This window comes from Rhinoderma darwinii, chromosome 2 (genome assembly GCF_050947455.1).
Source record: "Rhinoderma darwinii isolate aRhiDar2 chromosome 2, aRhiDar2.hap1, whole genome shotgun sequence".
Classification (NCBI taxonomy): Eukaryota; Metazoa; Chordata; class Amphibia; order Anura; family Rhinodermatidae; genus Rhinoderma; species Rhinoderma darwinii.
In genome coordinates, this window is record NC_134688.1 from 117,731,289 (window position 1) to 117,748,332 (window position 17,044).

At 43.3% G+C, this 17,044-nt stretch overlaps 1 protein-coding gene across 4 annotated transcripts in view; it reads right to left on the minus strand.

The window, feature by feature from the left end:
- CACNB3 (calcium voltage-gated channel auxiliary subunit beta 3) overlaps positions 1-17,044 on the minus strand; it is a 297,646-nt gene that overhangs the window by 144,246 nt on the left and 136,356 nt on the right. Inside the window, exon 1 of one of the 4 annotated variants that reach the window (XM_075852203.1) lies at positions 3,407-3,645. The exons of the other annotated variants lie outside the window; for them this stretch is intronic. Within the exon in view, the coding sequence (XP_075708318.1) occupies positions 3,407-3,451 (45 nt within the window). The 5' untranslated portion in view covers positions 3,452-3,645. Of the gene's footprint in view, positions 1-3,406; positions 3,646-17,044 lie in introns of those variants that run through there. 4 annotated transcript variants of the gene reach the window in all.

A 17,044-nucleotide genomic window follows, 5' to 3' on the forward strand; every position in this document is an offset into this window, starting at 1 on the left:
AATTAATAGGATTAGGAGAGCAGCTGCTAAAATGCCATTGCAAAGCAGCAAACAGGTATTTGAAGCCGCTGGTGCCTCTGAAGTCCCGCGAACCTCAAGGTGCAGGATCCTACAGAGGTTTCCAAGTGTGCATAAAGCTATTATTCGGCCACCCCTAAACAATGCTCACAAGCAGAAACGGTTGCACTGGGCTCAAAAATACATGAAGACCAATTTTCAAACCGTGTTGTTTACTGATGAGTGCCGTGCAACCCTGGATGGTCCAGATGGATGGAGTAGTGGATGGTTGGTGAATGGCCACCATGTCCCAACAAGGCTGCGACATCAGCAAGGAGGTGGCGGAGTTATGTTTTGGGCTGGAATCATGGGGAGAGAGCTAGTAGGCCCCTTTAGGATCCCTGACGGTGTGAAAATGACCTCTGCAAAGTACGTAGAGTTTATGACTGACCACTTTCTTCCGTGGTACAAAAAGTAGAACCGTGCCTTCCGTAGCAATATTATCTTCATGCATGACAATGCACCATCTGATGCTGCAAAGAATACCTCTGTGTCATTGGCTGCTATGGGCATAAAAAGAGAGAAACTCATGGTGTGGCCCGCATGTTCCCCTGACCTCAACCCTATTGAGAACCTTTGGAGCATCCTCAAGCAAAATATCTATGAGGGTGGGAGGCAGTCAGTTCACATCAAAACAGAAGCTCTGGGAGGCTATTCTGACATCCTGCAAAGATATTCAAGCAGAAACTGTCCAAATACTCACAAATTCAATGGATGCAAGAATTGTGAAGGTGATATCAAGGAAGGGGTCCTATGTTAACATGTAACTTGGCCTGTTAAGTTTTTTTTTATTGAAAGAGCTTTAGATTTCTGTAAATATGACCTCCTGATGCTGCAAATTCAACAAATTACCATTTAGTTCTCTTTACAACCTTTAAAATGTTTTGATCTCTGTTGTGCATAATAATTTGAAACAGTGCATTTTGAGTTTTTTACTTCTAAAAAAAAAAATCTGTCATCATTAGGAGATTTGTTCAATAAAATTTGCATTATACTCCAACGGTTGATGGCTTGAAGATTATACTGACTGTCATTTGCATCGACTATTTAGGAAAATCAGCGAAAAATAACATTTGCATAATAATTTGGAACGCAGTGTATTGCCACGTAGATGAAGAATATTATAGCTTCACAAAACCAACTATTTGTTGCCATTGCTGCAGATGTGCCACTTTGTACAGCAGGGTCTCTTGCTATAGGCTAGTATGCCAACATCAGATACTGCTACAGTAGAGTAGATAATATATAATCAATGCAGTGTAATAATAAGACCGCATGATATATGAGTGGGGGTGCACATAAACATATTGTATTAGTAGTGGGGCACATAATGTGGTGCCACCTAAATAATATAGTGCCACTGTATGGACCAAGCTCATGTATCAACACATATAGTGCAACTTAATCGGTATTAATTGGGTATAAAGTTTCCGCCATATTTATCAATACATTGCACTATTATTTTTGAGAACAGCCCAGACTATTCTCTTTTCCTCTTTTTTGGTTGGTGTTGCAAGTTAGTCGCAATGGTACAACAGAGGCAACATCCAATGACACCAGTTATATGCCCCAAATATCTGGCAAATGTCCAATCTCCCCTCCTGTTCCAGCTGTGAGACATTTATGAGACCTTTATCGCAGACGCCAATATTTTGGGACATTGAAACACAAAAGTCCAGAGAACACAACTGCTACATGACACCCAACATGATGCTGCACCTGCAGAGATACACGTTTATACACCACATTCACACTATATCACTTTTACAACTTCTTCCTTCACCAATGATACTATAGAAAGCGATAAGATTTACATAAGTGGATTCAATACTTGGTGTCCATCAGATCAACATTCTTATCATTCATTTACATATATCGGTACAATCGGTCGATGTTTACAGCACCATAAAACATTGTGTATACTCATATACCGGACTATGGTCAGACATTTTCTGCCTGCCACCAGAGAAGTCACTATGTGTAATGCCAGCCTTAGACTTGGTGAAATAAAGAGATGGCTACTGGCACAATGTCACCTCACAGTGGAATATATGGTGTATGTGATGTGCCTTTTTCTAAATAGGCATTATTGTATATGTATAGTTTTATATATATATTTATACATGTATATGTTACAGGTATTAGGGTATATGTATTGTTTTATATATATTTATACATGTATATGTTATAGGTATTAGGGTAGAAGTATTATAGTATATTGTGGTATCTGTAGCATAATAAATGGCATGTGTATATGATATATGGATTGTGGCATATGTATTATTGTATGTGTGTATGCTATATGTTATGTGTATATGTATGATTGTATAGGCATATTATATATATTACCGTATGGTTATCTGTAAATATGTATGATTTGTATATGATGTATGGAATATGGTCTCGATTATAATACTGTATATGTACATGTGTATATGACATATGGATTATGGCATATGTATTATTGTATGTGTGTATGCTGTATGTTATGAGTATATGTATGATTGTATAGGCATATTATATATATATTATCGTATGTTATCTGTAAATATGTATGATTGCATATAATGTATAGAATGTGGTCTCTATTACAATACTGTATATGGTATATGTACATGATATGTGGATGATGGTATATGTATTATTGTATGTGTGTATGCTATATGTTATGTATACATGACTGATTGTATAGGCATATTATATATATATTATCGTATGGTTTTCTGTAAATATGTATGATTGTATATGATGTATGGAATATGGTCTCTATTACAATACTGTATATGGTATAAGTACATGTGTATATGACATATGGCATATTATTGTATGTGTGTATGCTATATGTTTATATATATATATATATATATATATATATATAATATATATATATATATATGTATGATTGTATATGCATATTATATATATTATTGTATGGTTAGCTGTAAATATGTATGATTGTATAGGATGCATGGAATATGGTCTCTATTACAATGTGTTGTATATGTATATGTGTATTATGGTATATAGTAAAGCTATAAGATATAAATATATATATACAAGTTATAGAAACTTATGCTGTATGGCACATAGGTTTCCATGGGTGAGTCCTGCCCACATCTTAGACCTCTGCAGTCTGGAAGCACCTGCCTGGTATACACCATCCATGGACAGGAGGAGGTGGGTGACAGCAGAGTATGGAGCAGTTCTTAGAAATCCTGCTCCAGGTGTCTGTTGAATGTGCCCATTAGTAGCTGTTGTGGCAGCAGTACACCCGGTTGACACACATGGCAGGAGGAGAGCTGCCGTACATTACAGATCATAGACATAAAAGGGAGAGTCCCACACTCACCACCTCAGAGTCTTCGAATCCATGGGTGTACAGGTCGTCGTACATGGGGACTCCAGGCTGAGTGCCCGCCAGGCAGCGAGTCTCTAATGGCTTATAGAGCTGGGGATGTGGTGGTCGGTGCTGGTGGCAGTAAGCAGCAGTGGCCACTGACAACACTGACTGGCAGGTCCCACCCTGGATGTAGGAATAAGGAAGCCAGGCTGCTTCTCCGTGCCTAACAATCAGGCGAGGGAACAATAGCCCCCACCCTCCACACACAAGGAGGGAGCCTCGTGATTGGCAGCGGCACATCCCCCGAGCATTGGGGCTACAGCTGGGAGCGGGCGGAGGCTGCAAGGAGGGAGGCACCTGCCCACGATGCTGCTGCTGCTGCTGCTGGAGCCAGGGAAACACACACAGAGGTACACTGCATCACATCACTGGTACATACACACCTATACACTGCATCACATCACGGGTACATACACACCTATACACTGCATCGCATCACGGGTACATACACACCTATACACTGCATCACATCACGGGTACATGCACATCTATACACTGCATCACATCACTGGTACATGCACACCTATACACTGCATCACATCACGGGTACATACACACCTATACACTGCATCACATCACGGGTACATGCACATCTATACACTGCATCACATCACTGGTACATACACACCTATACACTGAATCACATCACTGGTACATGCACACCTATACACTGCATCACATCACTGGTACATACACACCTATACACTGCATCACATCACTGGTACATACACACCTATACACTGCATCACATCACTGGTACATACACACCTATACACTGCATCACATCACGGGTACATACACACCTATACACTGCATCACATCACGGGTACATGCACATCTATACACTGCATCACATCACTGGTACATACACACCTATACACTGCATCACATCACGGGTACATACACATCTATACACTGCATCACATCACTGGTACATACACACCTATACACTGCATCACATCACTGGTACATACACACCTATACACTGCATCACATCACTGGTACATGCACACCTATACACTGCATCACATCACTGTTACATACACACCTATACACTGCATCACGTCACTGGTTCCTACACACCTATACACTGCATCACATCACTGGTACATACACAGCTGTACACTGCATCACATCACAGGTACATGCACATCTATACACTGCATCACATCATTGGTACATACACACCTATACACTGCATCACGTCACTGGTTCCTACACACCTATACACTGCATCACATCACTGGTACATACACAGCTGTACACTGCATCATATCACAGGTACATGCACATCTATACACTGCATCACATCACTGGTACATACACATCTATACACTGCATCACATCACTGGTACATACACACCTATACACTGCATCACATCACTGGTACATACAAATCTATACACTGCATCACATCACTGGTACATAGACAGCTGTACACTGCATCACATCACTGATACATACACACCTATACACTGCATCACATCACTGGTACATACACACCTATACACTGCATCACATCACGGGTACATACACACCTATACACTGCATCACATCACTGGTACATACACATCTATACACTGCATCACATCACTGGTACATACACACCTATACACTGCATCACATCACTGGTACATACACATCTATGCACTGCATCACATCACTGGTACATACACATCTATACACTGCATCACATCACTGGTACATACACACCTATACACTGCATCACATCACGGGTACATACACATCTATACACTGCATCACATCACTGGTACATACACATCTATACACTGCATCACATCACTGGTACATACACAGCTGTACACTGCATCACATCACTGATACATACACACCTATACACTGCATCACATCACTGGTACATACACACCTATACACTGCATCACATCACTGGTACATACACACCTATACACTGCATCACATCACTGGTACATACACACCTATACACTGCATCACATCACTGGTACATACACACCTATACACTGCATCACATCACGGGTACATACACACCTATACACTGCATCACATCACGGGTACATGCACATCTATACACTGCATCACATCACTGGTACATACACACCTATACACTGCATCACATCACGGGTACATACACATCTATACACTGCATCACATCACTGGTACATACACACCTATACACTGCATCACATCACTGGTACATACACATCTATACACTGCATCACATCACTGGTACATAGACAGCTGTACACTGCATCACATCACTGATACATACACACCTATACACTGCATGACATCACTGGTACATACACACCTATACACTGCATCACATCACGGGTACATACACATCTATACACTGCATCACATCACTGGTACATACACATCTATACACTGCATCACATCACTGGTACATACACACCTATACACTGCATCACATCACTGGTACATACACATCTATGCACTGCATCACATCACGGGTACATACACATCTATACACTGCGTCACATCACTGGTACATACACATCTATACACTGCATCACATCACTGGTACATACACAGCTGTACACTGCATCACATCACTGATACATACACACCTATACACTGCATCACATCACTGGTACATACACACCTATACACTGCATCACATCACTGGTACATACACACCTATACACTGCATCACATCACTGGTACGTACACATCTATACACTGCATCACATCACTGGTACATACACATCTGTACACTGCATCACATCACGGGTACATACCCATCTATACACTGCATCACATCACTGGTACATACACACCTATACACTGCATCACATCACTGGTACATACACATCTATACACTGCATCACATCACTGGTACATACACATCTATAAACTGCATCACATCACTGGTACATACACATCTATAAACTGCATCACATCACTGGTACATACACACCTATAAACTGCATCACATCACTGGTACATACACACCTATACACTGCATCACATCGCTGGTACATACACACCTATACACTGCATCACATCGCTGGTACATACACACCTATACACTGCATCACATCACTGGTACATACACACCTATACACTGCTTCACATCGCTGGTACATACACACCTATACACTGCATCACATCGCTGGTACATACACACCTATACAGTGCATCACATCACTGGTACATACACACCTATACACTGCATCACATCACTGGTACATATATATGTATACACTGCATCACATCACTGCTACATACACATGTATACACTGCATCACATCACTGGTACACACACAACTTTACACTGCATCACACCACTGGTACATACACATCTATACACTTCATCACATCACTGGTACATACACATATATACACCACATCACTGTACAATCACATCTATACACTGCATCACATCACTGGTACATAGACTGCATCACATCACTGGTACATACACATATATATACACTGCATCACATCACTGGTACATACACATCTCTACACTGCATCACATCACTGGAACAAACACATCTGTACACTGCATCACATCACTGGAACAAACACATCTGTACACTGCATCACATCACTGGTCCATACACATCTATACACTGCATCACATCACTGGTACATACACTGCATCACTTCACTGGTACATACACATGTATACACTGCATCACATCACTGGTACATACACATCTCTACACTGCATCACATCACTGGTACATACACATCTGTACACTGCATCACATCACTGGTACATACACAACTTTACACTGCATCACACCACTGGTACATACACATCTGTACACTGCATCACATCACTGGTACATACATATCTATACACTGCATCACATCACTGTACAATCACATCTATACACTGCATCATATCACTGGTCCATACACTGCATCACATCACTGGTACATACACATGTATACACTGCATCACATCACTGGTACATACACTGCATCACATCACTGCTACATACACATGTATACACTGCATCACATCACTGGTGCATACACATCTGTACACTGCATCACATCACTGGTACAAACACATCTGTACACTGCATCACATCACTGGTACATACACCTTTATACACTGCATCACAATACTGGTACATACACATCTTTACACTGCATCACATCAGTGCTACATACACATCTATACACTGCATCCCATTACTGGTACATACACATCTATACACTGCACCACATCACTTGTACATACACATCTACATACTGCATCACATCACTACTGCATACACATCTATACACTGCATCACATCACTACTGCATACACATCTATACACTGCATTACATCACTGGAACATACACATCTATACGCTGCATCACATCACTAGTACAAACACATCTATACACTGCATCACATCACTGGTACAAACACTTCATCACATCACTGGTACATACACATGTGTACACTGCATCACATCACTGGTACATACATATGTATACACTGCATCACATCACTGCTACATACAGATGTATACTCTGCATCACGTCACTGGTACATACACAACTTTACACTGCATCACACCTCTGGTACATACACATTTATACACTTCATCACATCACTGGTACATACACATCTATACACTGCATCACATCACTGGTACATACACATCTATACACTGCATCACATCACTGTACAATCACATCTATACACTGGTACATACACGGCATCACATCACTGGTACATACACATGTATACACTGCAACACACAACTGGTACATACACATGTATACACTGCATCACATCACTGGTGCATACACATCTGTACACTGCATCACATCACTGGTACAAACACATCTGTACACTGCATCACATCACTGGTGCAAACACATCTGTACACTGCATCACATCACAGGTACATACACTTCTATACACTGTATCTCAACACTGGTACATACACATCTGTAAACTGCATCACATCACTGGTACATACACCTTTATACACTGCATCACAACACTGGTACATACACATCTTTACACTGCATCCCATCAGTGCTACATACACATCTATACACTGCATCCCATTACTGGTACATACACATCTATACACTGCACCACATCACTTGTACATACACGTCTACATACTGCATCACATCACTACTGCATACACATCTATACACTGCATTACATCACTGGAACATACACATCTATACACTGCATCACGTCACTGGAACATACACATCTATACACTGCATCACATCACTACTGCATACACATCTATACACTGCATTACATCACTGGAACATACGCATCTATACACTGCATCACATCACGAGTACATAAGCATCTATACACTGCATCACATAACTGGTACATACACCTCTGTACACTGCATCACATCACTGCTACATACACCTCTATACACTGCATCATATCACTGGTACACACACATCTATAGTTTGCATCACATCACTGGTGCATGCACATTTATACATGGCACTACATCAATGGTACACTGCATTACATCACTGGTACATACACACATATTGGTACACTGCATGACATCAATGGTACACGCACATATACATATGTGTATATATATATATATATTTTTTAATTTATATATATATATATATATATATATATATATTGTGACAGACCATGTGGACAGGTTGTGGATGGGGTCTATATTTCCCCAAGATTTCTGTCTTCTACTATCTGAAAACATCCAGGGAATAAAATCAGCAGAGAATGTGGTTCTCCCTCTGCAATAGGTTTTGTCTAAAACCTGGAAAAGGGCCTGGTTGTTGGAGTGGGGAGAGATGGGTGGGTCCCCGCTCCATCCACACAGTCCTGGTCTTGGGCTGTCTAGCTATTAATCAGGGGTCAGGTGTGATAGCTCTTTAAAAAGTCTGCAGTTCAGTCACAATCTCTCTCAGCCTGGGGAGAGGAGCTTGTGAGAGCAAACAGACTGCATTCATAACAGGTTGTATGGTCTGCATGGTTTATGGTGCCAGGCGTTAGGCCTGCACTGTGTTAGTTAGGATACCAACTGTATAGTTAGTGCCGGACAGGCATAGAGTTTTCTTTTATTTGTTTTTTTTTTCCACAGTGGCCGCATTCTCCACCAATTGTTTTCGTTTTATTTCATGTACAACCTGTAAATAAATCTGGCTGAGGCCAGTAGTACCACGTCTTTGCTGTGCGGACTGAAATTTACTGGTGTGTTTGATACCAAGTGCCCGTCTACCCCAGGAGACGACTGTCCCGGTACCTAATTCCCTTACAATTTGTGGAGAATGCGGGCACTGTGGGAAAAAAAACCAAATAAAAGAAAACTATGCCTGTCCGGCACTAACTATACAGTAGGTATCCTAACTAACAGTGCAGGCCTACTCCAACAACCAGGCCCTTTTCCAGGTTTTAGACAAAACCTATTGCAGAGGGAGAACCACATTCTCTGCTGATTTTATTCCCTGCTTGTTTTCAGATAGTAGAAGACAGAAATCTTGGGGAAATATAGACCCCCCATCCACAACCTGTCCACATGGTCTGTCACAATATATAGACACACGCACACGCACACGCACACACTGCATGAGATCACCAGCACTTACACATATGTACCGTTTCTCATCACCAGAACCTGCACATACACACAAGCTGCATCACATTACCAGTATATACACTGCATCACATCACCAGAACATATATGTATATACATACACTGCATAACATCACCAGCAAATACATGCATTACTCACTGAATCACATTGTCAGAAAATTTGCATATACACACACTCTTTAAAATTACCAGCAAATTCACATATACATCACCAGCTCACATCACTGGCACATACACATATACACTCTGGATCGAATCGCCAGCACATACATGCATATTTACAGCAACCCATCACCAGCAAATACATGTATCCACACTGCATCATATCACCAGCACATATACATATATACAATCTTTAACATCGGTAGAAAATACACTGTATCACATCAACAGAAAATACATGTATACACACTGCATCATATCCCCAAAACATACACATATATACCCTGCATCACATCACATACATGTATACACACTGCATTACATCAGAGCACATACACGTATAAATACTGCACCACAGCACATACATGAATATGCACTGCATCACATCACCAGCACATATATGTATATACACTGCATTACATCACCAGCAAATACATGTATATGCACTGAATCATATTGTCAGAACATTCACATTCCCAGCTCTATCTTACTATCTTTTCCATTAAAGAGGCTCTGTCACCAGATTTTGCAACCCCTATCTGCTATTGCAGCAGATAGGCGCTGCAACGTAGATTACAGTAACGTTTTTATTTTTTTTAAAACGAGCATTTTTGGCCAAGTTATGACCATTTTTGTAGCTATGCAAATGAGGCTTGCAAAAGTCCAAGTGGGTGTGTTTAAAAGTAAAAGTCCAAGTGGGCGTGTATTATGTGCGTACATCGGGGCGTGTTTAATACTTTTACTAGCTGGGCGCTCTGATGAGAAGTATCATCCACTTCTCTTCAGAACGCCCAGCTTCTGGCAGTGCAGACACAGCGTGTTCTCGAGAGATCACGCTGTGACGTCGCTCACAGGTCCTGCATCGTGTCAGACGAGCGAGGACACCGGCACCAGAGGCTACAGTTGATTCTGCAGCAGCATCAGCGTTTGCAGGTAAGTAGCTACATCGAGGTGTATGTACCCCATCTCGAGAACACGGCTGTGTCTGCACTGCCAGAAGCTGGGCGTTCTGAAGAGAAGTGGATGATACTTCTCATCAGAGCGCCCAGCTAGTAAAAGTATGATGTACGCACATAATACACACCCACTTGGACTTTTGCACGCCTCATTTGCATAACTACAAAAATGGTCATAACTTGGCCAAAAATGCTCGTTTTTTTAAAATAAAAACGTTACTGTAATCTACATTGCAGCGCCTATCTGCTGCAATAGCAGATAGGGGTTGCAAAATCTGGTGACAGCCTCTTTAAGCACCAGAGACCTATGTCCATGGGCATCTATGCAGTAAAGAGTCATGGCTGGATTTGAGTTCATTCAGTGGGAGTTGGTTCTGTAGTCTCCATTATAAATGTGATGTAGCTGTATGCTGGTAGAGGATTTGCAATCAGCTCTAGTGGAAGTTTAGGTGTCCCTGGTCTGCTGGCCCTGTATGTTTATATTTCCCACTATTCCTTTTTATTATTTTTTTGAAGTAGCATTTCAAAAACAAACTCATGTGTTATCATATCATGATTGACCTTTTAAAGGGGTATCCCCATCTCCGACATTCATGCCATAAATATAAAAAAGAAGAGAACAAGGGATCTCAATAGTCACAGAGCTCTGTACTCTTGTACGGTGCCAACCAGGCGTATCAAGGATAGAAAAACTGGGAGTAAGGGACTAATCCTGGTATAAGAAGGCACTCGGCTCAATTGGACTATAAAATATAAATTTATTAGTTAGGCTAAAATATATAATCTTGCATGACTGACAGACAAACAAACAAGTAAACAAACATCACAAGCCCGGCCAGGTAAAATTTTTATATTTCACCAAGTATGACAAATAATTTGCTCATAATACCGAGAAAAGTGAGGGCGAGAGCGAGTTAGTTCGCCTCATGCAACTGTATATATGTCATAAAAAACACTATAGTATAATACAGCATAGTGACATAGACGAAAATCAGTACTACAGACTAACCATAGTGTCATAAACCAAAAGAAGAGTACTGGTTTAAATAATGATTATTAATTTCAAACAACTCCTGCACATGTCCTTAGTAACTCATGCAAATACCACTAGGCTGCACAGATATCGTTTGCAAGTAATGACAGTCAAGGGAGAAATTCGCCCATCAGGTAAGTATGTAATATGATATACTTATCCAGAGGTTAAATATGCAGCAGCCGGGCAGGCAATCCCAGACAGTGAAGGTGAGTCTATCGTTCCTCTTTTGGCTAGAAATCACAGTTCAGGGAAGTTCCTTCCTGGTGTCAAAAGTAGGTGACGGCAGTACACCCACACCTTCACCACGTTCGTCAGTCAGAAATTTCCGAACTACAGAGGAATCCCACACAAGCAGAGTAGTTGAATTTTCAAGGCTAAGCATGTGCATAAAACACAAGCGCTCGTTATCGGCGGCTCGCCGAGATATGTCATTCCTAAGCCTTGACTTCTGGTATCGTCCGCACAGATCTTTGGCGGGTATGTGCAGCAAAATGGTACCAATAAAAACTACAAGTCGTCCCGCAAAAAAAAAGCCCTCATACAACTTCATCGGCGGAACAATAAAATAGTTATGGCTCTTCAAATATGGAGACACAAAAACAAATAATTTTGAAAAAAAAACCTTTTCACTGTGTAAGGCCTCATTTACACGAGCGTGTGCGTTTTGCGCGCGCAATAAACGCCGCGCTTTGCGCGCGTTTGTATTGCGTATGCACTGCGTATACGCAGCCTTGTTGCGTTTTAAACGCGCGCACGACTAGCGTTTGCATCGCGCGTAAAAAACGCAGAGGGGATTAGTGGGACGCCCGCCTACAAATAGGCCAGCTGGCCCAACCCCTGCTTGCTGGTAGAAATCTGTTTGCAAGCTTATTTCCGCCTCTGCAGAAACCACAGTGTTTGTTTTTCCCTTCAAATTGGAATCGCTTTGACACCCAACTATTATGGCTTCGCCAGCACTGGCGCGTGTGCTTCTTCTCTGGATGATCTCACGTCGGTTTGGCCAGCGCCGACACATGCTGCAGCACCACACGCCTGGAAGAAGTCGCATTTGGGTTCATCCACTTGTGGCCCAACGTACAATAAAAGGGCATTTCCATACCCTGTTTGAGGACTTACGCCGGCATCCCGACAAATTTAGATCCTTCTGCCGCATGTCTGTGGCCACATTTGACCTTCTGCTTGAGCAAACTCGCTCTGGTCTCACCTTCCAGAATACGAACATGAGACGCTGCATTTCGCCCGAGGAACGTCTGCTTGTGACCTTGAGGTATGTATGAAGCTGCTATAATTTAGTCCATGCCGCTGTCTGCTTCACCAGCCCCCCACTAACATGTGTTCTTCCTTTCTTTTTCTTTCTCTTTCTTTTCTAGATTTCTGGCCACAGGCAATAGTTATCATTCGTTGCATTTTGAATTTCTTTTGGGAGTGACCACCATTTCGTTCATTGTCACATCCACCTGTGTCGTGTTGTGGCAGAGTTTAAAGAGCACGGTCATGCCTCAGCCCACGACAGAACAGTGGCTAAGCATATCAGAGGGATTTCTTAGAGCTACTGAATTTCCAAATTGCATTGGTGCCCTTGACGGCAAACACATTCGTGTGAGAAAGCCCCCACGCAGTGGCTCGCAATACTATAACTACAAGCAGTATTTTTCGATGGTATTGTTAGCCTTGGCGGACACTAATTATTGTTTCACTATTGTTGACATTGGCTCGTATGGAAGCTCGGCAGATGCACGCATATTCCGTACATCAAGAATGGGGAAGCGACTCGTGAATAGGCGACTGGGGTTGCCGGAACCCTCCATCCTCCCAGGCTCCAGCGGGCCCCCAATCCCGTATGTAATCGTGGCAGATGAGGGGTTTGCACTCACAAGGCAAGTCATGCGTCCCTTTGCAAGAAGGGGCTTGGATGACCGTAGGCGCATGTTCAATCTCCGCCTGGGCAGAGCTCGGCGATGTGTGGAATGTGCCTTTGGCATTATGTCGAACAGGTGGCGTGTCTTTCTGTCAACAATGCAATTGTCCATGCATAATGTCACACGTGTTATCCAAGCGGGTGTAGTTCTGCATAACTTCTGCCGCATTAATGATGCAAACTTTGATGCTGACTATATCATAACACATGCAGACACCACTGACAATGTCCCGGTGATTCCTCTCGGGCGATCTGTCTCCTCCGGCCTTCGAGTTCGTGATACTTTGGCGGCATATTTTGAGTGCCCATCTGGACCAGCACCGTGGGGGGCTGATGACCTGTGAAGGGGTGAATGTTATTTTGACGCTTCACGACCCACCTGAGATGTGTGCATTTTTGGTTTTGTTTCTTTTGTGGGTTGGGCTTGGGGTAGGGACTTGCAAAACATGAGGACCCTTGACGCGGGTTGCGAGCTTATATCTCTCGGGGTTGGAGCAGGACTTTACACAGTTGCCGACTTACTTTGCCCATATATCCTGTTGTGCGGACTCCAGTTAGGGAAGTCCAATTGCAAGTGTACTTATTTTGCTTCAGGGCCCATGGCAGGACCTAAACTTTGCAATCCCTTTCAAGCCATGTCAAACCCCGAGAGATTAACTCAAACCTCATATCACATGTCCATGCATTGGTCCAAAAGGCCAGAAGTGTGTGAGAGTGTAGGCTAAGGAAATGTGTGGCAAACCTTCTGTTGTGTGGTCTAAATGATTAATAAAACGAAATCAAACCATTAACCATATTTTTTTTTATTTAGGGATTCGGACCAATCCCAAATTTTGGGGACAAAAACTTAGACACCAACATGGTGTAACGAAATACAAAATAAAAACATGATCCCACAACATACGTGGCCAGGCCTGCACCACACACAACAGTGCCGTCCAAATATATTGGCACCAACACACTCAGAGGTGTTGGCCTGGGGAGGCATATGCCTGCATTTCAGCACCACTATGCTGGACCTGGAGCTGGGTAGGTTGTTCCTGGCCAGCATAGTGGTGCTGATGTGGTGGGTGGAATGTGGGCCCTGCGAAGTGGGGAGCCATAGGGCGCATGTATGGATGCGGACGGGCCATCTGGGGAACAGGGTGAAATTGGCCAGGCACCTGGGCCGTGGGTGGCGGCATGTAATTATTTCGCCACTGCTCTATTGCCGTGAAACACATATGGGGATTGTGTGGCGGTCTGCAAGCGTCGATCAATGTTACGATCGACGCCTGCAGACGGCCCATAAGGTCCATCGGCACCAGGCGTAGGAGGGGGACAATGCTGCGGCCGAAGGCATCATTGCCATCCTCCTCTGCGGCTCGCCTCAGATAGTCCAGTACCCGCGTATCCACCTGGGCAGATGTGGAGGGCTGTGGGGCACGAACACGCCGACTGCGGGCTCGCACGGGCCGCTCCTGGGCTGGAGAGCCAACCGGCCGTTCTGACTGGCCTGGTGCGGGCTCCTGGGGTGTCGGCTCGGGGCTGGGTGGCAGGATATTGGGAGCAGGGGGTTCGGCCACAGACTCCCCCACGTCAGTCTCCTCTGCTGTGTCCTCCAAATTGTCGGTGGTTCTACAAGGAGCAAAAAAAGTCTGAGTACAAAATCTAACATTGCCCACAACAACACGTTGGCAGACAGGACCTGGCCAAACACACATTACACTCATGCAACGACATAAATGCTTACGTGCGCATATCCATGATGTCCTTCAGGAACATCAGCTGCTTAGTATAAATGTAGGGCCGTTTGCGAGATGCCCCATCTCCGCTGCGTCCCTTGTCACCCATCTCTCGCCTGAATTGATCACGGCAGCTCCGCCACCGTGTCTTGATATCTTGGACTGGTGTATGTAACAAAAACATAACACGCCATCAGAACTAGCACCTCTCACTACAAAATGAAGGGCCCTGCAATGGCAATGCGGTGGGACGTGGGGAAGCACCTGCTCCACCAAAGTTTCTCCTGCTCATGAGCGCAATACACATACTGGGCCCAGGTTTTCGATAGGCATGACAGGCATTGACAGAAAATGCCAGGTACTCACCCAACCGAGTGCGGTCACGGGTTCGGCCTGTCTCCCACTCTTGCCCAAAGAGGTTTTTGGCCACCAACTCCCATGCGTCCTCCTTCACCGTCCTGTTGTAATACTCCTCACATCTGTTATCCCATATCGCTGGATGCTCCTGGACAAAAAGTATGAGGCGCTCCACATCCATCCCGCGCGGCATGGCTGTAGTATATGGCTGTGAAACACTCCAAACTATCCGCACACAACTCTCCTGGCACTGGCTAGACTTGCCCCCTCGCACTTGAAAGGCAGGCACTTCCTGGTTTGGAGTAGCTTTGTGTAGCTTTATAGACTAATTAGAATGGACATAACAGCTCTTGCGTGTTTTTCGCGCATGCAACGCAGGACCGTCCGTGTGGCATGCGTTGTTTTCACGCACCCATTGAAGTCAATGGGTGCGTGTTGCGTGAAAAACGCAAGAATATAGAACATGTCGTGAGTTTTACGCAACGCACTCACGCAGCGCAAAATACACGCATCGTCTAAACAGCCCCATAGACTATTATAGGTGCGTACGACACGCGTGAAAAGCACGCGCGTCGCACGCGCGTATAATACGCTCGTGTAAATGAGGCCTAAAAGTAGTAAAACATACAAAATCTATACAAATTTGGTATCGTTGCAATTGTAACAACGCGCTGAATAAAGTTATTGTGTTATTTATACCACACTTTAAACGGCGTAGATTTAGGTCGCAAAAAAGGGTGGCGAAATTTCAGGTTTTTTTCTATCCCCCCCCTCAAAAAAAAAGTTAATAAAAGTTAATCAACAAATAATATGTACCCGTAAAATGGTGCTATTAAAAAATACAACT